This window comes from Patagioenas fasciata, chromosome W (genome assembly GCF_037038585.1).
Source record: "Patagioenas fasciata isolate bPatFas1 chromosome W, bPatFas1.hap1, whole genome shotgun sequence".
Taxonomy (NCBI): Eukaryota; Metazoa; Chordata; class Aves; order Columbiformes; family Columbidae; genus Patagioenas; species Patagioenas fasciata.
The window spans coordinates 62,192,340-62,214,753 of record NC_092559.1 but is presented as its reverse complement, the minus strand read 5'-3'; the positions used below and the strand labels follow the sequence as shown (position 1 = coordinate 62,214,753).

Below are 22,414 nucleotides of genomic sequence, written 5' to 3'. Positions count from 1 at the left end.
AAAAGCCCTAATTCAGAAGGTACTTTTAAATATATGGCTAAATTTAACCACAGAGCAGTCTCACTGAAGTTAAGATGCAAACATTAAAGAACCTTGTTGATCTAAAGAAACTGGAAAATCTAGTATATAAAAAACAAATTTGTAAAAAGGAAGTTAACAGCTTCAGGATTTCCAGGTGTTTGCTAGGCTTGTATAATTAAATAATGCAACTGAGTTACCTAATAAGACACTATTTCTAGAGAAGATAAAGAAAACTAGACATACACCATCAGAGTCATTACTTTTTGCTTTGTTTCATTTATTAAATAAAAAATGTATTCTCATTTTAACCTTTGACTCTAAATCTTAGCTGCATCTGTGTAAAATAATCAAAGATAGCTGCAGGCAACCAATCTCTTTAATTTGACATGTTCCAGACAAACTTTTATTGTATTTAAATACGGAATATTTTACTTATTGTAAAGTATGCTGCATAATACAGGTACTCTGCTATAAAATCTTCTCTCTTCCTTATAATTAAGTCATTCTAAATTTAAAATACCACTATACAGTACTAAAACCTCCAATTGAAGTTTAATATAAAATATCAGCACAAAACTCCTTTTAAAAGTCTGTTTATTGCGAGCAACCCAAATGCCTGTTTAATTATTATTAGTTGTAGTATATTAATAGACTTTGCACCCTTACACTTGCTAATTCACACCATCTCAAGTATTTTGATAAGAAATACTAAGTAAGAAAACAGTAAGTATTCAAAGGGTTAATTTGCTTAGAATAATAATAAATTAGTTTTTTGCATCTTCTTCAGTTCAAAATCCAGCTTTGAGACCGAGGAAGGCTTCCAAATCACATCAATTAAATAAGAGTGGTCCTTTTAACCAGTAGCAGTTTGATTGCCAATGACTCGAAGAATCTCTTTATGAATGCTTGGTTCCTGTGTATTTATACTTGTATCACCCACTTGACCATCTTCATAACTAAAAAAAGAGTACAGAAATTAGTGTTTTATTAATCTACCTAAAAACATCCAAAACATTGTTTCTTTCAATAATCAAGTTTTTATTCTTTATGTTAACATGTTTCCTATTAAAATTCTCTGCTGCACTTCACTGTCATATGCAGATCCTAAACTCTAGAGAGTGAAGGGTGGTAGGGCTGCTGTTGTCATTGAAACTTTGAGGTGGAATAACCTACTAGGACCCAAAGGGGACTTCTGCTGCTGCCTGGCCCACCAAGGCATATTAGCAGCTTCCCTCTTGATGGAGGTGTGGAAAGCACTGTTTCTGTTTCTGCAGCTGCTCCCAGACCACCCTACAGGAGGCTGGTGCCAAAGCATGCACAATGTATCACAATGCCTGCGGTATCCAAACTCCTGTTACAAGTGGGTCTCCACTTAGTGGTGACACCATGACAACCTCCAGGGTTTTTCTCCTTATGAGAACTCGCCTCCATTAAGGATTTGCATGGATAAAGCAATCCTGATCACTGAAACCCCCAGCGCTGGTCAATCTGAAGTCAGTGTGCTTTCCGCTGGTCTGCATGACTCTCTTTGCAGGGCTGAAATCTATGTCAATATATCATTACGAGTCATAGGTGAAAACAGAAATGCTCACATCATAAACAGGAAGCCTTTAATTAATTCCTCAGCTTAAAAACATACACCCAAATAGAAGAGATATTTTATGATACATGGATAGTCTTACTGTAACATGAGGTAATGCTATAGAGTGGGAAAAATCAGTAACTCTACATTCATTTATTCTATAACTAAGCATCTACTAAACCTTCATCACTAACTTATACATACATTTCCTAACAAAAGTACAGAAATAAATAAAAAATGAAGTCATACTTTAAAGAATTAGGAAGAAACATCTTTTATCTACTTCATTTACAACTATTGAAGGGAACATGGGGAAAAAGGCCTAGAATGGACAGATGTTGAATGTTAAAAGAAGCTTTGTACTCACACAAAGAAAAATCTTGTACACACATGATCCGTATTAGGAACTACCCATATCTCTCCATGTTTGTGCAGATCAGATGAAGTTATCACTACCAGGGAAAGAATAAATTTCATAGTGATGAAAATATGCCTGGAAAATATTATTTTTAAAGGTTTGCTTTTTTAAAACATGTTAAATAGCCTTCTGGGAACATGTACATTTCCAGTGCATGTCTGTGGCGTGGCGTGGCATGGCATAGACTCTGAGTTGGTTGCTAGTACCAGGGGACATGAACTTGATTCTTGTTCACAAAATATGTTCTGTTTTCCAGAAAACACAGATGTATGTGAGCTAGTTCTTAATTGGAATGAAAAATGAAAAAGTATATTTATTAAAAACTGGTTTTAAATGGTCATAGGGCTATTAAGGAGCATCTGAGTCAACTAATCAGCCTGTGGAGCAGAGATATTTGTGTTTGATGATGGCTGAACCAAAAATAAGATGTGAGAGATAAAGCCTGAAACTGAGATACTAGAAATTTGGGCTTTGCAATACTACCAAATATTTTTTTTTTAATTAGCATAGCGACTCAAGAGGATCACAAAGCTCGCCAAAACTTGCTCAATGTTTAGAAAACATTTGTATTTGATGATAGGTTATTTACCAGCAGAATTAGGACAACACAAGAAAGAAACCTTTTTATTGCTAGGTAGAATCTTTACTACCAATCTGTATTTGAAAAGATTTTTATAAATGCATTTAAACACTACTATTAATAAATGCATATTCAATTTTTATACAATTTCTTCCATGAATTGTAACTTTTAGCAAACATTTTTCTCTTGTAATTAATTTTGTTTAAAATTTATATTAACCACCTCCCCTAAACACTTCACAGAAAAATGAAGTAAATATGAATGACATAAAATATATTTTTCCAAATATTTAAAATTCACCCTTAAAAGATGCGTAATCCATTAATAAATGTGAGGAAATAATGACATAGAGGAAAAAGTCCTTGGGAAAGATGCAATTTATATTTAGAAACTTCAGATATTAAAGGCCAAGTAAATTCTAGTAAACCTTAGATTCATTTCATATCTTCTTCTGAAAGTTTTAGAACTAAACTTATGTATTTTTTGTCCAGATCAAATTGCATTTTCATGTTGACTGACATCTCCTTAATCATATTAAATATTTCACTTGAACATTCTCAAAAATATATATATGCAAAAGTAGCATATATAGCTTAAAGTTTCCATTTTGAAATAACACCTTTTCCACCATCTATCTGAATTTTTACTTTTAAAAATAAACAACAGCTCAAAATGGAGGGCAAACTGAGTTTAATATAATTTATTTTTGTTTGGCCAATGAGACTAATTACCAATTACTGGTACAATTCTTATTCAAATTTCATAATTCATTGTTCTCAAAACCTCTTGAAGTTTCATTAGTTATTAATAGAATAGCTAAGTCTTTCAAGAATGACTGTACTCATATGCACTGGATTTTAACTTCACAAAATTTCTGAAGGCATTAGAGAGAACAGACTGTTTACCAGACAAACAGTATATTTGCCTGAGACATGAAAAATTATTTGGAAATTCAATAGGAAGGCTGTTTTTTTCTGACTTGTAGATGTTTAACACATTTGTCAAGAGCTTTCAAGAAGTCACTGTTTCAAAGACCATAACTTAGGTTATACTGATGGCTTAGGAATATGATCACATTTGAAAGACAGACCAGGTGATCAGTCACTATTGGCATATGAATATTTCATGAAAATTCAGCATGTGTTAGAGGTTTTGTTTGAAGAGGGAAACATTCTGAACTGAAATATAGAGGTCAGTTATTAAGCAAGTACTCGTACGTCTACCAGTAGTCTCTTATCTAAAAACAACCAATACTGGAACTAAAGGTCTCACTGATTTGCATCCAGTAACACTGTGTCCATGACTAAAACAGTTTATCAAGGGCTTTCAGCTTACCTTCACATAATGCTATGCATTTTAAATTACGGCTTTGCAAAAATTGTGACTGTTGTCCTTTCTTCTGTAACTGAGATGTAAAAACATGAGAAAACTTAATTAGTGCAGTAAGACAAACTGAGTAAAAAAGTAACAAAGGAGAAGGCTGAGATTTTCAGTGTTTTATTAATGAACAAAAATAGAGGCAGTCTTTCTAAAACATTTCTATTGTATTTCTAAATTTAATAGAATTTCTAAAAACATATTATTTTTATTATTGTAGGAGGGATTTTAACTCCTTTATCCAGAAAGAAAAGTTCCTAATTATTATAGAATGAATAATATTATTAGAAATATCAGAATGCTACTGGCAAACAAATTGATAACAGAAAAACAATAATTACAAGGAGAATCTGATAATTGATTCTTTTGCCACTATCATGATATTTTACTGGCCTTCTCATTTCTGAGGGCTTCTGCTATTACATACCAATCTCTCTCCAAAACCAGATTAGTCTGTAGTTTTTATGTATTAACTATAGAGAGAGATGTAAGATTTCTTTCTCAAAATTTAGCCCTACACATAACTGCTGTGAATTTGCTTTAGATAAAGCAGAATTCTAACAATATGTTAAAACTATGAAAAAGAAAAACTGACTTGCTGTTAATGAAATGCTACTCATTTTTCAGCAATAACCACTCTCAATTCCTTTTGCATCATTCTTCTGCATGTCTAGAACTCAGAAAGCAAGGGCTTGCTAAGGTTCATTATGCAATCTGTAGTTCAGTATTTTTCTTTTTCCAAATACTACTCCTTGGAAAAAAAGGGCACAGGGATCTGCAGCATACTCTGTAAATTGTTACTAAAAGCAGTTTGGCTGTATTTGATGGTTGCAGTCTCTGAAGTTGTTAATTTCATTCAATAAAATAAAACTGTTAGCTTTCACAAATGGAATATTTCCTCCTTTTCAGCTATCAAGTTCCCAAACATAAAACCATAAATCTTCCAGAGATGGTTGATGTACTGTACCTGTGATGTATTGCTGCCCTTACTGCCTGAAGCTGATTCATCTTTAGCTGACACCTTCTGCTGCTTCTTGTTCATCCCTAAGAATATTAAAATCATGTAAGATACCATGGCATATAAATACCTTCAAAAGCAAAGTTAAGTATGGAGAATGAAACAGGTAGCACAGTGGGAATCACAGTCCTTTGTATAGCAGTCAAAAAGCTATTATAGTTAACTTTGTCATAGAATATTTCTATTTAATCCTGCAAATTACCAACACATCTGCATGTGTTACAAAGACATTAGGAAAGTCAAATCAGCATTAAGCAGGTGCAAAAGTGGATAAACATGAGCTTAAATGCCACTGAACTCAGCTCAGGAATGCTCTTAGGTGGTTGCTTAACAAAGTTGCATGTCAGGATGTCTTGAGTTTAACTGACCCTATTCAGGTTGAAGTGACACAGTCTGATTTACAGTGGGTGGGACAGGAAAATCATAAAAGAACTTTTGATATTAATCTTTAACACTTTAATTATACTTATTAAAAGTCTAAATAATTTTTAGGAGTAGATAATTTATTTACAGGTAACTTCAAAATCTACCTTGGTTTAATTAATATATCTACAGGTAAAAGTATTAAATTATTTGTCAGCCACCTTTGATCCAATTTCCATCTCAGAAAACTAAACATCTACATTTGTGCCTTACATCTGTCTTATATTCTTCATGTTGGTTTATATAAAATTCCTGTATTGTATGCTACTAAAGGCTTACTTGCTTTTTCAGTATCCCATATTTCTTTGCAGTTTGCAAACACAGACAGAATTATGGGGAAGTTTAAGTCTTTGAAGTAACAGGGAATATAAGACAGTTTTTAATGGCATCAAATATTATAAACTTCATGGAAATACAGGCCTCCTTTCTGGAAAAGACTGGATGGAAGGGACCAAAAAAGGTAGAGATGAGAAAAAACACAATGAAGCTGACAAAGCAATGTTATCCAAAAAGAAGGGCATTTTGTTAGGTAATGATACTGCAACCTACACTTTTAGTGAGTCCTAAAGAGCTTCCATACTTCATAGAATCATAGAAACATTTTGGCTGGAAAAGACCTTTAAGATCATTGAGTTCAACTGTTAACCTAACACTTCCAAGTCCACCTTTAAACCATGTCCCTAGGAACCTCATCTACGTGTCTTTTAAACACCTCCAGGGATGGTGATTCAACCACTTCCCTGGGCAGTCTGTTCCAATGCCTGACAACCCTTTCTGTGAAGAAATTTTTCCTAATATCCAATCCTAACCTCCCCTGGTGCAACTTGAGGTCATTTCCTCTCGTCCTATCACTTGCTACTTGGGAGAAGAGATCAACACCCTCCGCACTACAACCTCCTTTCAGGTAGTTGGAGAGAGCCATAAGGTCTCCCTTCAGCCTCCTTTTCTCCAGGCTAAACAGCCCCAGTTCCCTCAGCCGCTCCTCATAAGACACATGCACCAGACCCTTCAGCAGGTTCGTTGCTCTTCTCTGAACTCACTCCAGCACCTCAATGTCTTTCTTGTAGTGAGGGGCCCAAAACTGAACACAGTATTTGAGGTGGGGCCTCACCAGTGCTGAATACAGGGGGATGATCACTTCCCTAGTCCCGCTGGCCACACTAGTTCTGATACAATCCAGGATGCTGTTAGCCTTTTTGGCCACCTGGGCACACTACTGGCTCATATTCAGCCAGCTATCGACCGATACCCCCAGGTCCTTTTCTGCCAGGCAGCTTTCCAGCCACTCTTCCCCAAGCCCATAGTGTTGCATGGGGTGGTTGTGATCCAAGTGCAGGACCTGGCACTTGGCCTTGTTGAACCTCACACCTTGTTGAACCTTCGATCCAGCATGTCCAGATCCCTCTGTGTGATCTCTGAAAATCTAAAAGCGCATTTAGAGATTACTGATATTGAAATTAAATAAATACTAGTAAAAAGTGCTGAGCTCTTAAAATGAATTGTGACATTACTTAAAAATACTGAAAATCAGAAAGCATAACTAGAACTCTCAGAATTAAATTCATGTACATGCACACAAATGCACATTCAACTATACCAGTACCTTCATATATGAGAAAATAGAGACATGGATTTGATAGGTGGAGGACTCGGTGGATAAGGAATTGACTGGATGGTCACACTTAAAGAGTTGTGGTCAATGACTCGATGTCCAGGTGATGAGTGGTGTCCCTTAGGGGTTCATATTGGGACCAGTATTATTTAACATCTTTGTTGAGGACATGGACAGTGGGATCAAGTGCACCCTCAGCAAGTTTGCAGATGACACCAAGCTGAGTGGTGCAGTTGACACTCTAGAGAGAAGGGATGTCATCCAGAGGGACCTGGACAAGCTAGAGAGATGGGCCCATGTGAATCTCATGAAGTTTAACAAGGCCAAGTGCAAGATCCTGCACCTGGGTCAGGGCAATCCCAAACATGGATACAGGCTGGGCAATGAGTGGACTGAGAGCAGCCTTGCGGAGAAGGACTTCGGGGTGTTGGTGGATGAAAAACTGAATATGAGCTGGCAATGTGTGCTCGCAGCCTAGAAAGCCAATCGTACCCTGGGCTGCATCAAAAGAAGTGTGGCCAGCAGGTTGAGGAGGTGATTCTGCCTTTCTACTCCACTCTGGTGAGATCCCACCTGGAGTAGTGTGTTTAGCTCTGGGCCCCCCAGCATAAGAAAGACATGGACCTGCTCAAGCAGGTCCAGAGGAGGGCCACGAAGATGATCAGGGGCTGGAGCACCTCCCCTATAAGGACAAGCTGAGAGAGTTGCAGTTGTTTAGACTGGAGAAGGCTCCAGGGAGACCATATAGCAACCTTCCAGTACTTAAGAAGGGCTTACAAGAAAGATGGGGAGGGACTCTTTATCAGGGAATGTAGTGATAGGACAAGGGGTAATGGTTTTAAACTGAAAGTAGATTTAGTTTAGATATAATGAAGAAATTCTTTACTGTGAGGGTGCTAAGACACTGTAACAGATTGCCCAGAGAAGTTGTGGATGCCCCCTCCCTATAAGGGCTCAAGGTCAGGTTGGATGAGGCTTTGAGCAACCTGATAACAACCCCACGCAATGCTACGGGCTCTGGGAAGAGTGGCTGGAAAGCTGCCTGGCAGAGAAGGATCTAGGGGTGTTGATTGACAGCCAGCTGAATATGAGCCAGCAGTGTGCCCAGGTGGCCAAAATGCCAACAGCATCCTGGCTTGTATCTGGAATAGTGTGGCCAGCAGGACTAGAGAAGTGATTGTGCCACTGTACTCAGCACTGGTGAGGCCCCACCTTGAATACTGTGTTCACTTTTGGGCCCCTCATCATAAGAAAGACCTTGAGGTACTAGAGAAAGTGCAGAGGAGAGTGACGAAGCTGGTGAGGGGCCTGGAACACAAGTCTTATGAGGAGCAGCTGAGGGAACTGAGACTGTTTAACCTGAAGAAAAGGAGGCTGTCTACAACTACCTGAAAGGAGGTTGTAGCACGGAGGGTGTTGGTCTCTTCTCTCAAGTAGCAAGTGAGAGGATGAGAGGGAATGGTCTCAAGTTGCACTGGGGAGGTTTAGATTGGATATTAGGAAAAAATTCTTCACTGAAAGGGTTGTCAGGTATTGGAACAGGCTGCCCAGGGAAGTGGTGGAGTCACCATCCCTGGAGGTGTTTAAAAGGCATTTAGATGAGGTTCTTATGGACATGGTTTAGTGCAAGAGTTAGGTTAGGTTATGGTTTGACTCGATGATCCTGAGGGTATCTTCCAACTGAAATGATTCTATGATATAGTGGAAGGTATCCCTATCCATAGCAGGGGTGTTGGAACTAAATGATCTTTAAGATCCCTTCCAACTGAAACCATTTTATGATTCTATGAAATGGTAAATACAATATAACTAAAGGATGTAACAGTAATTTAAAATTTCTATGCAAGTTTCTTAATATACACATTGGTGTATCATGTTTGTATTGTGCTTCTATTTATGATTCTGTTATTACATGGAAAACTCTGCATCACTCTCTTTTGGATTTATTAGTGGGACAAATTATATTCGTCCCCTTTTCATAATGAAATCAACACACTATCCTGTACTTCTCTGTAACCTTGACATGGTGATACTTGAGAATATTCTTAAACATAAGATGAAGATGTCTATTGATGAATATTTGTTTTGTCAGATCAGGTCCTAAAAGCCCACAAATCCATAGATAACATCAGATGGACTTAGGCAGATACTGACAAAAAAATCACACACACAGTTGGATTTTCACTGCATAATCAAGACCTGCTCCATTATACACAGCATCCAGTATTAGTTACTCTTTACTTCAAGCACAGTGTCAAGATACTCGGTACCTTGGAAAATAAGGATGGGTATTTAATAGGGGAACTTGGATTTTCTCTTTTTTAAATAAATTAAATCTTGGCTTACAAAGACAAAATTTACTACAGTGTTGTAAACAGTGAAGCTGGTAAGAAAAGCAGTAGACTAAGATACCCCCCCAATATTTCTCCAACTTTAGAGTGATTTATAAATATCACCTGAGTAACCAAATGATATGCTTGACAATGGACTAAGGTAGATTCCACTTCCAAACATTGCACCATGGAGCTGAAAAAGAGCAGAGTGATTAACATTCATTTGGATATCTGGAAAAATAATAATGATAGGCACAGGTCCTAATATAGATAAGCATCTGCCCCACTGCACTAATTTATTTTCTGGCTATAAATGATGTTCAAATAAGTCTTTAAAAAAATCATGCTGTGAGTATACAACTAAAATACTGTGTATTCTGGAAACCATGTCTGAACACCCAAAGATATTTTTACACCAGATTTATATATAAAATTGCTTTTTTTTTCAAATCTAATATTACCATGGATGATGCCTACAGAGGGTGCTTCTGTAGATGGCCAAATACACCTTAGCTTTAACAAGGTTAAACAAGCTTAGCATGTGTCTCACATCAAAACCTTGGCAGGAACCACAGCCTAAGCCAACCTTTGTGAATCATCATCAACAACAGCTGCTTTTCTTTAAGGTAAGAAATGAAGAGATCACAGTATCACAGTATCACAGTATGTTTGGGATTGGAAGGGACCTCAAAAGATCATCTAGTCCAATCCCCCTGCTGGAGCAGGAACGCCTAGGTGAGGTCGCACAGGAATGTGTCCAGGCGGGCTTTGAATGTCTCCAGGGAAGGAGACTCCACAACCTCCCTGGGTAGCCTGTTCCAGTGCTCTGTTACCCTCACTGAGAAGAAGTTCTTTCTCAAATTTAAGTGGAACCTCTTGTGTTCCAGCTTGATCCCATTACCCCTTGTCCTATCATTGTTTGCCACTGAGAAGAGCCTGACTCCATCCTCATGGCACTCACCCTTTATATATTTATAAACATTAATAAGGTCACCCCTCAGTCTCCTCTTCTCCAAACTAAAGAGCCCCAGCTCCCTCAGCCTTTCTTCATAAGGGAGATGCTCCACTCCCTTAATCATCTTTGTTGCCCTACGCTGGACCCTCTCCAGCAGTTCCCTGTCCTTCTTGAACTGAGGGGCCCAGAACTGAACACAATATTCCAGATGGGGTCTCACCAGGGCGGAGTAGAGGGGAAGGAGGACCTCTCTCGATCTACTGACCACCCCCCTTGTAATACACCCAAGGATGCCATTAGCCTTCCTGGCCACAAGGGCACAGTGCTGGCTCATGGTCATCCTGTTGTCCACCAGGACCCCCCAGGTCCCTTTCCCCTACACTGCTCTCTAATAGGTCATGCCCCAACCTATACTGGAACTTGGGATTGTTCCTGCCCAGATGCAGGACTCTACACTTTCCCTTGTTAAATTCCATCAGGTTATCCCCCGCCCAACTCTCCAGCCTGTCCAGGTCCCGCTGGATGGCGGCACAGCCTTCTGGCGTGTCAGCCACTCCTCCCAGCTTAGTGTCATCAGCAAACTTGCTGATAGTACACTCAATTCCCTCGTCTAAATCATTAATGAATATATTGAATAATATTGGCCCCAGTACTGACCCCTGAGGCACTCCACTAGATACTGGCCTCCAACTGGACTCCGCACCATTGACCACCACTCTCTGGCTTCTCTCTTTAAGCCAGTTTGCAACCCACCTCACTACTCTATTGTCGAGACCACACCTCCTCAATTTAGCTGTGAGGATGCTGTGAGGGACTGTGTCAAAGGCTTTACTGAAGTCAAGGTAGACCACATCCACCGCTCTGCCATCATCCATCCACCTTGTTACATTCTCATAAAAGGCTATGAGGTTGGTCAAGCATGACTTACCCTTGGTAAAGCCATGCTGACTGCCCCTAATGACCCTCTTATCCCTGATGTGCCTTGAGATGGCACCAAGGATAAGCTGTTCCATTACTTTCCCAGGGACAGAGGTGAGGCTGACCGGTCTATAACACTACTCATATGCTGCAGAAAAATTCAGTCACTAGTTCAGTCTGAGTACTGGAGGAATGGGTTCAGTCAAGCTTTTGCCTGAGCCAATTCAGACATGCATATCCCATCACTACAGGACTGTGCTTTATCCACAAAGCTCTGAGAAACCTGATCTAGTTGAAGATGTCCCTGCTCATTGCAGGGGGGTTTGAATAGGTGACCTTTGAAAGTCCCTTCCAACCCAAACTATTTCATGATTCTGTGGAGCTTGGGCTAAGCAACAAAACTGAGCACTTTTTATTAGCACTGTGGTCATTTTCTTGTCTGGAAAAGAGGAAGTATGGGTTTTGCTTCTCTTCCAGGGACTGACTGCTTTATATGGAAAAGTCTTTAAAGAAAACATACAAAATAGTTGTTGGAGCACAAATGAGAACCCAGAGTATCTCTTACCCAGGTAGATATTATGACCCCTGGGCTTCAGAGTCATGCTCACCCTTATTTCTTTCCTCTGACCAAATTACATTTACATTGTCTCTGCAATGAGCTAGAGCTCTCATAGGAATGTGCAATCATGCTCTCACTCTTCCAGATCCTACAATGTTGATTAGGATCCTTGGTGAGTAGATATTTTTTCCTGACTGGTTGGTACTGGGGTATGCAGAATGAACTGTGCTCAGGATATGCCCTAGTTGTGTGAGAGATTTTAAAATTATGACTTCTATAAAACAGGGTGTCCTGGTTTTGTTAAAAAATAAGTTTCTCTTTTAGTGAATTTTTGCCTGTCAGCTAAAGCCTTCATATTAGCTGCATTTTCCTGGAGAACCCAACACATGTTTTGGTTAAACCTAGCAATGGAATGCAAACTTATTGATAAGCACGGATGGACATCTCGCGAGAGGGGCAACGAGAAACTGGTGATCGAGAGACTGACCAACGGTGTATAACATTCCATTCACGTGAATACTTCATATAAAAGTGGGAGATCACAAGGATCTCGTCCCTTTGCCCTTTTCCCTTTTTTCCTCATGGCTGACATTAGGAGAGGACCTTGCTGGTCGTCCCTGTGAACTGAGGCCTAGTGAGAGACTGAATCCAGCTCCAGTTGGCTACAGAGTCTAATCCAGGACTTCGGGTGCTGGCTCTGCAGTTGCTGAGACTTACAAGATTGGTTTTGTATATTTTGTATTATTTTCTCTATTCTTATTAGTAGCGTTAGTAAAACATCTTTAACTTTTCCAACTCTCTTCTCTCTGTCCTTCTTTCCCTCCCGATCGCCTGTCCTGAGTGGGAAGGGGAGAGAGGGAGGGGTAAAAAGGGGGAAGTGGGGGGGAGAGGAGGTTAACAATACATCTGCCAGGGTTTGATTGTCACCCCGCAATCTTAACCCTAGACAGATAATTGGCGCCCAACGTGGGGCAAGAGAAAGGGGTAAATTTGGAGATTTTTGTCTTTTCTACTGCTCTGACGTACCTTTCAATTTTCTTGGCACGGTGCCAACTCATAGAGTTGTGATACTCGCGTGTCTGTTTGCTTCGGATATTTTTTAGTGGTATTAAGGCAAAGTGATTACATTGATTTAAAGATGTTATGGCAAAAGTTGTATCAGTTATTTTCTACATTGTGCTCACTGATCCCATATCTGTGTTGGTGTTTCTTTCTGAATCGAAGTATTCATTATATAACAACAAGAAACTGGACAGCGGTCATGATGATTCTGTGTGGTATGGCACTGGTTAATTTCATTATACTGCAGCCGCTAATGAATTTCTACTCGCTTCTGCTTTACCTTGAAAAACCTCCAGGAGAGATTAAAGAGCAGAATGGCTCTATATTTGCTAATTGGTCAAGTGAATCTTTAGAAAGGCTGACTAACAATACTTTTGTGTTTTCGCTAGGACAGTTTGCAAATGTTTTAGAGAACTTTGAATATCCTTGGAGCTTTGATAGAACTGTGATGGTGTTATCTGTTTTGCTGAATGTGTGTCAGTTTGTGTTACTGTTAAGAGAAACGAGGTTCAATAGGAGGTTTGCGTCTCTTTTTAGTCCTGAGATTTGCAGTGCGTCTTCGGAAGCTTTAGCAAAAAGCACTCCTAGCCGCTCGAGAAAAGGCAAAACAGCCAAAGCTGCTGCTGCAGCCACTGCCCCCCCAACCGCGGCTTCACAGGCTGAAGCTACAGCTCCTCCGCAGAGCTCCTCTGCCAAGGTCACTGCAGATAACGTTACTTCTCCAGCCTCAAAGGCTAACAAGGCAGCCCCCCCGTCTTCACACACTGGGCACTGTTGCTGCTGTAACCACAGCAATCACTGTGACAGTCATTCAGATTCTGAAAATGAATCAGATGATGGTGAACCCATATCAGCATCAGTTGCCGGTTGTAAGAAAGTCACTAGAAAGACTACCCGTGCAGCAGGTGATGGCACAGGGCCAACATCAACCCAAGAGGCATCATCATCAGGACAGGGTGGAGATGAAGTGACCAACACTCGGTCCTTTTCTCCAGGTGAGCTGAGAGATCTGCGAAAAGACTTTAGTCATCGTGAAGGCGAGAATATTTTAACCTGGCTGCTGCGATGCTGGGACAATGGGGCAGAAACAATTGAATTAGAAGGTGGTGAAGCCAGGCAGCTGGGATCTCTGTCAAAAGATTCCACCATTGATAGGGCAATTTCAAGAGAGTCTAATGCCGCTACTCTCTGGACCCGACTCCTGGCAGCTATGAAAGTCAGATTTCCCTACAAGGAAGATTGTATATCCACGTTAGGGAAATGGAATACTATGGAGAGAGGTATCCGGTTCCTGAGAGAATTAGCTGTGCGAGAGATCATCTATCTAGGACCAAACAGCCAAGAGGGGACAGACCCAGATAGAATCAATTGTACAAAATCTATGTGGCGCAGATTTGTACAAAGTGCACCACCTGCATATGCTAAGTCATTGGCAGGAATGGTCTGGTCAGCTAGAGGTATACAAGAAATTAATGAAGTGATTGAGCAGCTCCGGTACTTTGAGGACAGCCTTGCTGGTTCTCTACGGGCTTGTGTCTCCGCTGTGGAGAAACTGTGTGAAAAATCTGATGATCGGTTTGAAAAGCTGTTGCAAGAAATCAAAGAGCTCAGAGAAGACTCGTACCGTTCACGACCTGCACAAACCTATGTTTCAGCTGTTAGGAGAAGGCGTTTCCAATCTCGAGAGAGAGGGCAGAGACAGCCCACAAAAAGAGGTTCACTGTGGTTCTTCCTACATGAGCAGGGAGAAAACATGAATAAGTGGCATGGAAGGCCTACCTCAGAACTTCAAGAACGAGTACGTGAGATAAAAGGAAAAACTCCTAGGAAGGTGGCTGCTCCAGTTTACAAAAGGAGCAGAAGAGATTCTGATGCTCTTGAAGGAACCTCTAATTCACAGCCAGAGACTGTGCAAAACAGGAATTAGAGATGCCCTGCCTCCAACCAGGTGGAGGAAAGGGATAACAGAGTTTATTGGACTGTACAAATACTATGGCCTGGTACAACACAACCCCAGGAGTACAAAGCTTTAGTGGACACTGGTGCTCAGTGCGCAATAATTCCTTCTAATTATGAAGGAACGCAATCCATCAATATTGTTGGAGTGACTGGGGGATCCCAGGAACTGACTGTTGTAGAGGCTGAAATGAGCCTAACTGGAAAAAACTGGCAAAAGCATCCCATTGTGACTGGTCCAGATGCTCCATGCATCCTTGGTATAGACTACCTCAGGAGAGGGTATTTTAAGGACCCAAAAGGGTATAGGTGGGCATTTGGTATAGCAGCTGTGGACACTGAGAAAATTGAACAGCTGTCTGATTTGCCTGGTCTTTCAGATGACCCTTCTGTTGTAGGACTGCTGATGGTTGACGATCAGCAGGTGCCAGTTGCTACCACGACGGTGCATCGCCGGCAATATCGCACCAATCGAGACTCTTTGATTCCTATCCAGAAGTTGATCCGTCAATTGGAAAGCCAGGGTGTGATCAGTAAGACTCGCTCACCTTTTAACAGCCCAATCTGGCCAGTGCGTAAGTCTAGTGACGAGTGGAGACTAACTGTAGACTATCGTGGCCTGAATGAAGTTACACCACCACTGAGTGCTGCTGTGCCTGACATGCTAGAACTGCAATTTGAACTGGAGTCAAAGGCAGCCAAGTGGTATGCTACAATTGACATTGCTAATGCATTTTTCTCTATTCCTGTAGCAGCAGAGTGCAGGCCGCAGTTTGCTTTCACCTGGAGGGGCATCCAGTACACATGGAATCGCTTGCCCCAGGGGTGGAAACACAGTCCTACCATCTGCCATGGACTGATCCAGACCACGCTGGAGCAAGGTGAAGCTCCAGAACACTTGCAATATATTGATGACATCATCATATGGGGCGACACAGCGAAAGAAGTCTTCGAGAAAGGTGAGAGAATAATTCATATTCTTTTGGATGCTGGTTTTGCCATAAAACGAAGCAAGGTCAAGGGACCTGCACGAGAGATCCAGTTTTTAGGAATAAAATGGCAAGATGGCCGTCGTCAGATCCCAATGGATGGGATCAACGAAATTGCAGCAATGTCTCCACCTACTAATAAAAAGGAGACACAGACTTTCTTGGGCGTTGTAGGTTTTTGGAGAATGCATATTCCTGACTACAGCCACATTGTGAGCCCTCTCTATCGAGTGACTCATAAAAAGAACCAATTTGAGTGGGGCCCTGAACAACGACAAGCCTTTGAACAAATTAAGCGTGAGATAACTCATGCGGTGGCCCTTGGACCAGTCCGAACTGGACTAGATGTTAAAAATGTGCTCTACACCGCAGCCGGAGATAATGGACTTACCTGGAGCCTCTGGCAGAAAGCACCAGGAGAAACCCGAGGTCGACCCTTAGGTTTTTGGAGTCGAGGATACAAAGGATCTGAGGCCAACTATACTGCAACTGAAAAGGAAATACTAGCAGCATATGAAGGAGTTCGAGCTGCTTCAGAAGTGATCGGCACTGAAGCACAGCTCCTCCTGGCACCTCGACTGCCGGTGCTGAGCTGGATGTTCACAGGGACGGTTCCCTCTCCACATCATGCAACCGAAGTTACATGGAGTAAATGGATTGCACTGATCACGCAACGAGCTCGAATTGGAAGTCCCAACCGTCCAGGGATATTAGAAGTGATTACAGACTGGCCAGAAAGCAAAGACTTTGGGATGTCTCCAGATGAGGAGGAAGTAAAACGTGCCGAAGAAGCACCACCATATAATACGCTTTCAGAGACTGATAAGCAGTATGCACTGTTCACAGATGGATCCTGTCGTCTTGTAGGAAAGCATCGAAGGTGGAAAGCTGCTGTGTGGAGTCCCACACGACAAGTTACAGAAGCCACTGAAGGACAAGGTGAATCCAGTCAGTTTGCAGAAGTGAAAGCCATCCAGCTGGCTTTGGACATTGCTGAGCGAGAGAAGTGGCCAATACTTTATCTCTATACTGACTCATGGATGGTAGCAAATGCCTTGTGGGGGTGGCTACAGCAATGGAAGAAAAGCAACTGGCAGCGCAGAGGTAAACCCATTTGGGCTGCCACACTGTGGCAAGACATTGCTGCTCGGCTAGAGAGGCTGCCTGTGAAAGTTCGTCATGTAGATGCTCATGTGCCTAAAAGTCGAGCCACTGAGGAACAACCAACAAGCGGATCAAGCTGCTAAGATTAAAGTAGCTGAGGTGGACTTGGACTGGCAACATAAAGGTGAACTTTTCCTAGCTCGGTGGGCCCATGATGCTTCAGGGCATCAAGGTAGAGATGCAACATACAAATGGGCTCGTGATCGAGGGGTGGATTTAACTATGGACACTATTTCACAGGTTATTCATTAATGTGAAACTTGCACCGAAATCAAACAAGCAAAACAGTTAAAACCTGTATGGTATGGGGGGCGATGGTTAAAGTATAAGTATGGAGAAGCTTGGCAGATTGATTATATTACACTTCCACAAACACGTCAAGGTAAGCGTTATGTATTTACAATGGTGGAAGCAACCACGGGATGGTTGGAAACACATGCCGTACCTCACGCTACAGCCCGAAATACTATCTTGGGCCTTGAGAAGCAAGTCCTTTGGCGGCATGGTACGCCAGAAAGAATTGAATCAGACAATGGTACTCATTTCAAAAACAGTATTATAGACAATTGGGCCAAAGAACATGGTATTGAGTGGGTATATCATATTCCATATCATGCACCAGCCTCTGGGAAAATTGAAAGGTACAATGGTTTGTTAAAAACTACACTAAAGGCACTTGGTGGTGGAACCTTTAAAAACTGGGATTCACATTTAGCAAAAGCCACTTGGTTGGTCAACACTAGGGGATCAACCAATCGAGCCGGGCCTGCCCAATCAGAAATTCTACGGACTGTAGAAGGAGATAAAGTCCCTGTAGTACACGTGAAAAATATCTTAGGAAAGGCAGTCTGGGTTACTCCTGCCTCAGGCAAAGGCAAACCTATTCGTGGGATTGTTTTTGCCCAGGGACCTGGCAGCACCTGGTGGGTGATGCTTAAGGATGGAGAAGTTCGGTGTGTACCTCAAGGGGATTTGATTTTAGGTGAAAATATGCAATACTGAACTGTATGATGTGAATTGCCGCACTAACAATGTTTAATAAGTGTCTTTCAGATCAAGACAATGGTGATGAAACTAGAGCTAGCTTCTTCGAGTGGCGCCCGACACCTTCTTCGAAGCTGGTGTCCTTAACCCATAAACAGTGGTCATGAGATGCACTTGTACCATTTTTCCTGCCCTGGGAGACTGTTGTGGCAAAATGAACTTAATGAACTTTTCAAAGGATGGTCCACTGATTAATTACTCCTGTGTATATATGTACATATGTGTATATATATATAGTAGTAGTGATTAATTAGATTGTATTGATAGATTGTATTGATAAGGTTTAAGTATTCAGTGAATGTCATATTATAAGGGGTGGAATGTCCTGGTTTTGTTAAAAAACAAGTTTCTCTTTTAGTGAATTTTTGCCTGTCAGCTAAAGCCTTCATATTAGCTGCATTTTCCTGGAGAACCCAACACATGTTTTGGTTAAACCTAGCAATGGAATGCAAACTTATTGATAAGCACGGATGGACATCTCGCGAGAGGGGCAACGAGAAACTGGTGATCGAGAGACTGACCAACGGTGTATAACATTCCATTCACGTGAATACTTCATATAAAAGTGGGAGATCACAAGGATCTCGTCCCTTTGCCCTTTTCCCTTTTTTCCTCATGGCTGACATTAGGAGAGGACCTTGCTGGTCGTCCCTGTGAACTGAGGCCTAGTGAGAGACTGAATCCAGCTCCAGTTGGCTACAGAGTCTAATCCAGGACTTCGGGTGCTGGCTCTGCAGTTGCTGAGACTTACAAGATTGGTTTTGTATATTTTGTATTATTTTCTCTATTCTTATTAGTAGCGTTAGTAAAACATCTTTAACTTTTCCAACTCTCTTCTCTCTGTCCTTCTTTCCCTCCCGATCGCCTGTCCTGAGTGGGAAGGGGGGAGAGGGAGGGGTAAAAAGGGGGAAGTGGGGGGGAGAGGAGGTTAACAATACATCTGCCAGGGTTTGATTGTCACCCCGCAATCTTAACCCTCGACACAGGGCTTTACTGCTTCCTCCTCTTTCCAGTACCTCAACCCTGAACAAAAAAAAATGTGTGAACAAAGGGGTTTACTTCGGTGAACTTTGGTGTGTAAATCTTGCTTGCTTGGGAAAGTATCTTACAAAGATGCTAATTAAAAAAGCTCTGGGGAAAGAACTGTCAAAACCCTGATGCTAAAATACTCTAAATTACAGCTCCCCAATCCCTCTGATACCGCTTACTTTGCTCTGCAATAGTAGTCTCCTGATGATTCATTGTGAGAAAATGAAGCTTGCAATAGGTCGTACCTGGCCAGTACACTCATATTGCCTTCCTAAGGAAACCAGAGGAGAAGAAGCTGTAAACCCAGCTTCTGTAAACCTAGTATGATCTAGTATCCTATAACACAGACATAGTCTGTTGCTCTAAATTTTAATCCCTGAGACTACTTTTAAACAGTACTGAGCTAAACCTCCTGAAGGTGCTGCTGTGGACTGTAAAATTGAAACACTAATTCCACCAAGGCGATTTTTTTAGTCATTTTAGCAGACATGTTATTTCATTTTAATTGCTTCGGAAAAGCACCATTTCCAGGAAACATGAGGGTATTTGAAATCACCTCTTTTTGCCACCTATATGACTATCAGAACCACAAAATCACAGTACCTACTGCATTTGGTACCCAGCTCATGGGACCCGGATGGTTCAGGCATTCATTTTTCCAGTGTCCTTCCTGCTTACAATAAGCACATTGATTTAAACCAAGCTTTACAACAGGTCTCAAAGGAGTTCCCTGAACATTCCGAAAACCGCGCCCTCGGCTGTCTCTAGTTCCTCTACCATGGACTCCTATTCCTACTCCCCTGCCTTGTCCTTGGACCAGGGCTAACAGGTCTTGCTGATGACGCCTTGACTGTTCCTTTTCTCTATTATTATAAACTTTCCAGGCTGTTTCTAACATAACATCCAGATCTCGTAATTGCGCCCCCTCCAGTTTCTGTAATTTCTTTTGAATATCATCTTGAGACTGTCCCAAGAAGATTAAAGCTAACTGAGCCCTTGCTTGTTCTGTTTCAATATCTAAATCCGTATATCTCTTTGCAGTTTCCTTTAATCTTTCTAAAAAGGCTGAAGGGGATTCATTCTTTTCCTGCTTAACACTATACAATTTTGACCAATTCATTTGTTTCGGCATAGCAGTCTGAACACCGATCAATAACCAGTCCTGATACCTCCGGAGGCGATGCTGACCACCTCCAGTATTATAATCCCATCGGGGATCCTCCTTTGGAAAGTTTTCATCAACATTACGGCCCACTGTCCCATTCCAAATATCCTCCCTTACTTTATCTCTTGCTACCCGTATAACCATATCTTTTTCTGTAGAGTCCATTAATGTGTCAAGAATCACTTGCAAATCATCCCAATCAGGATTCTGCGTTTTAATTATCATTTTAATTACCCTTGCAACCTTGTCCGGGTTTTCTCAGTAAGGACCAGCTGATTGTTTCCAGATCACTAAATCTCCTGGTGAAAACGGGACTTTTACATAAAATGGCTCCCCCCCCACTCCTACCGCTTGTCTTAGGGGTGCTATTACATTTGACGGTCCACCCCCCTTTTGGGCTTCCTCTTCTCTGTTCCTAGTCCTGTGGGATATTGGTGTTGTTGTTACTCCTTTTACACTGGCTGCTGCCCCCTCATCACCACTGGAATCGGTATCACTTTCAGTAAGATGCACGGGTGCCGAGGGTTTAAGGGGTTTAGGTGCAGAGGGTTCTGTTTCTGAAGGCACAACATCAAGACATGGCAGATCCAATTTTAAAGCGTTACCGCTACTGATTTCTATAACCATACACGTCATGCATTTCTTTTCTGCCATACATCCCATACATTTATCATTAGTACCACTCCTCCGGACTAATATTAACCCACAATCCTTCCTCCAGTCCTGTTTTTGTTCAAGATAGAAAAAGAGATCCACGTACTGTACCTCATCCCATTTACCTTCCCTTTGACAAAACCTCATTAATTCAACAATAGTTCCATGTTCTAAAGTGCCCTCCGGTGGCCACCGTACTTCATTAGGCAAGTCATATTCAGGCCACCAGTGAGTACAATATTCAGTTAATTTCTTTTTACTCATTGATTGTCCAAATCCAGCCTCCTTCCAATGTTTCAACAAACAATCTGATGGTGACATCTTTGTATTGCACGTATCAACACAGAAAGATAACACACAGATAACTTTACCAGAACAACAGTAAATACAGATCAAATCACCAGAACTACAGACCAGGTGCTGAGCAGCACAAATAACCAGACCAGATGCCGAACCTGCAGAGGTTTCCCTCCGTCTGACGGACGGCCGCCTAGGCTGTACCCCAGGAGCTCCCTGCCCAACCGAGCGTGGCTTTCACCACGTCTGACTGGCAGGCTACCAGACCAGATGGGTACCCAATAACCCAGATAAAGCACTTTCTTACCAGTCAGAGGTCCGTCGTGAGCAGCGGAGGGTCGGTCGCGTCCAATGCGCTCCCCAAGAATACCTCGGTGCTATCCGGAGCAGGATCGAGATGTGATCCGCCTCAGCAGTGCTCGCGAGGTCCCATCTGGGTCACCAAAATGTTAGCAATCAGGACACATAACCACGGGCATAGTTATATGCGGTGCTTTATTTCAGCGCTGGGAAACCAGGGGTTCGCACCCAAAGCTGGCTTCAACGGTCAGTTTAAGTTACACAGTATTTATACAGTCCATTCACATACATATTCATATATTCATTAGGATACGTAACAGTTACTCAACATTGATTGCAACATCGATTGCAACATCTTGGAACTACTTTGATCATGCGCAGTGTCCTCTGGTGGTCTTTTAGGGGGTCTTCGGGATGAAGTAAGTAGTCTTCATCGCTTCTGTCCTTTTCACCTTTGGGTACTGCACATGCGTACTACTTCTCTAGTTAGATAACTGCTGACTTACTCAACCTCTGGAGATACTGTATATACTTCTTCTCATTCTATGCGTATTTGGGCTAAGATAAAAGCTAGGTTGATAAGAGTATACTCGAATCCCTTGTTAGGTAAAACACGATATGCTTGAACATACTTTCAGGGACATTTTACAAAACTGATTCATCCTTTCAGTAACATTTTGTAAAACTGATTCTGTTACTAACATTTTGGCTGTCATATTTATTGGATATTGTTTTCCCTTACCGGATCAAAGTCCTGTTTCAGTTCTATCAGTGTAGTGTTGGCTTTACCGAAACATTGGCTGTCAATACTAATGGAAATACAGCATTCAAAATTTCCTTGGAGATTCCTCACTTGAAGCAAGCAGATCTGCACCATCTAAGCAGTTTCTTGTGGGACATGCAACTAAAGAGAATTCTCAGAAAGTGTTATTTGAGCTTACAATTTACTTAACAAAT

The 22,414-nt window shown here is 41.5% G+C and overlaps 1 protein-coding gene across 1 annotated transcript; it reads right to left on the bottom strand.

Annotated features, from left to right (window-relative positions):
• Positions 1 to 660: 660 nt before the first annotated feature.
• LOC136114499 (protein mono-ADP-ribosyltransferase PARP8-like) lies at positions 661 to 9,543 on the bottom strand. The gene is made up of 5 exons (XM_065859852.2): positions 9,489 to 9,543; positions 4,947 to 5,023; positions 3,938 to 4,007; positions 1,971 to 2,055; positions 661 to 977 (listed from the first exon to the last, which is right to left on the bottom strand). Exons 2-5 carry the CDS (start codon positions 5,019 to 5,021, stop codon positions 875 to 877), a joined length of 333 nt encoding a protein of 110 aa, XP_065715924.2. The 5' UTR covers positions 5,022 to 5,023; positions 9,489 to 9,543; the 3' UTR covers positions 661 to 874.
• Between the last annotated feature and the right edge of the window lie 12,871 nt (positions 9,544 to 22,414).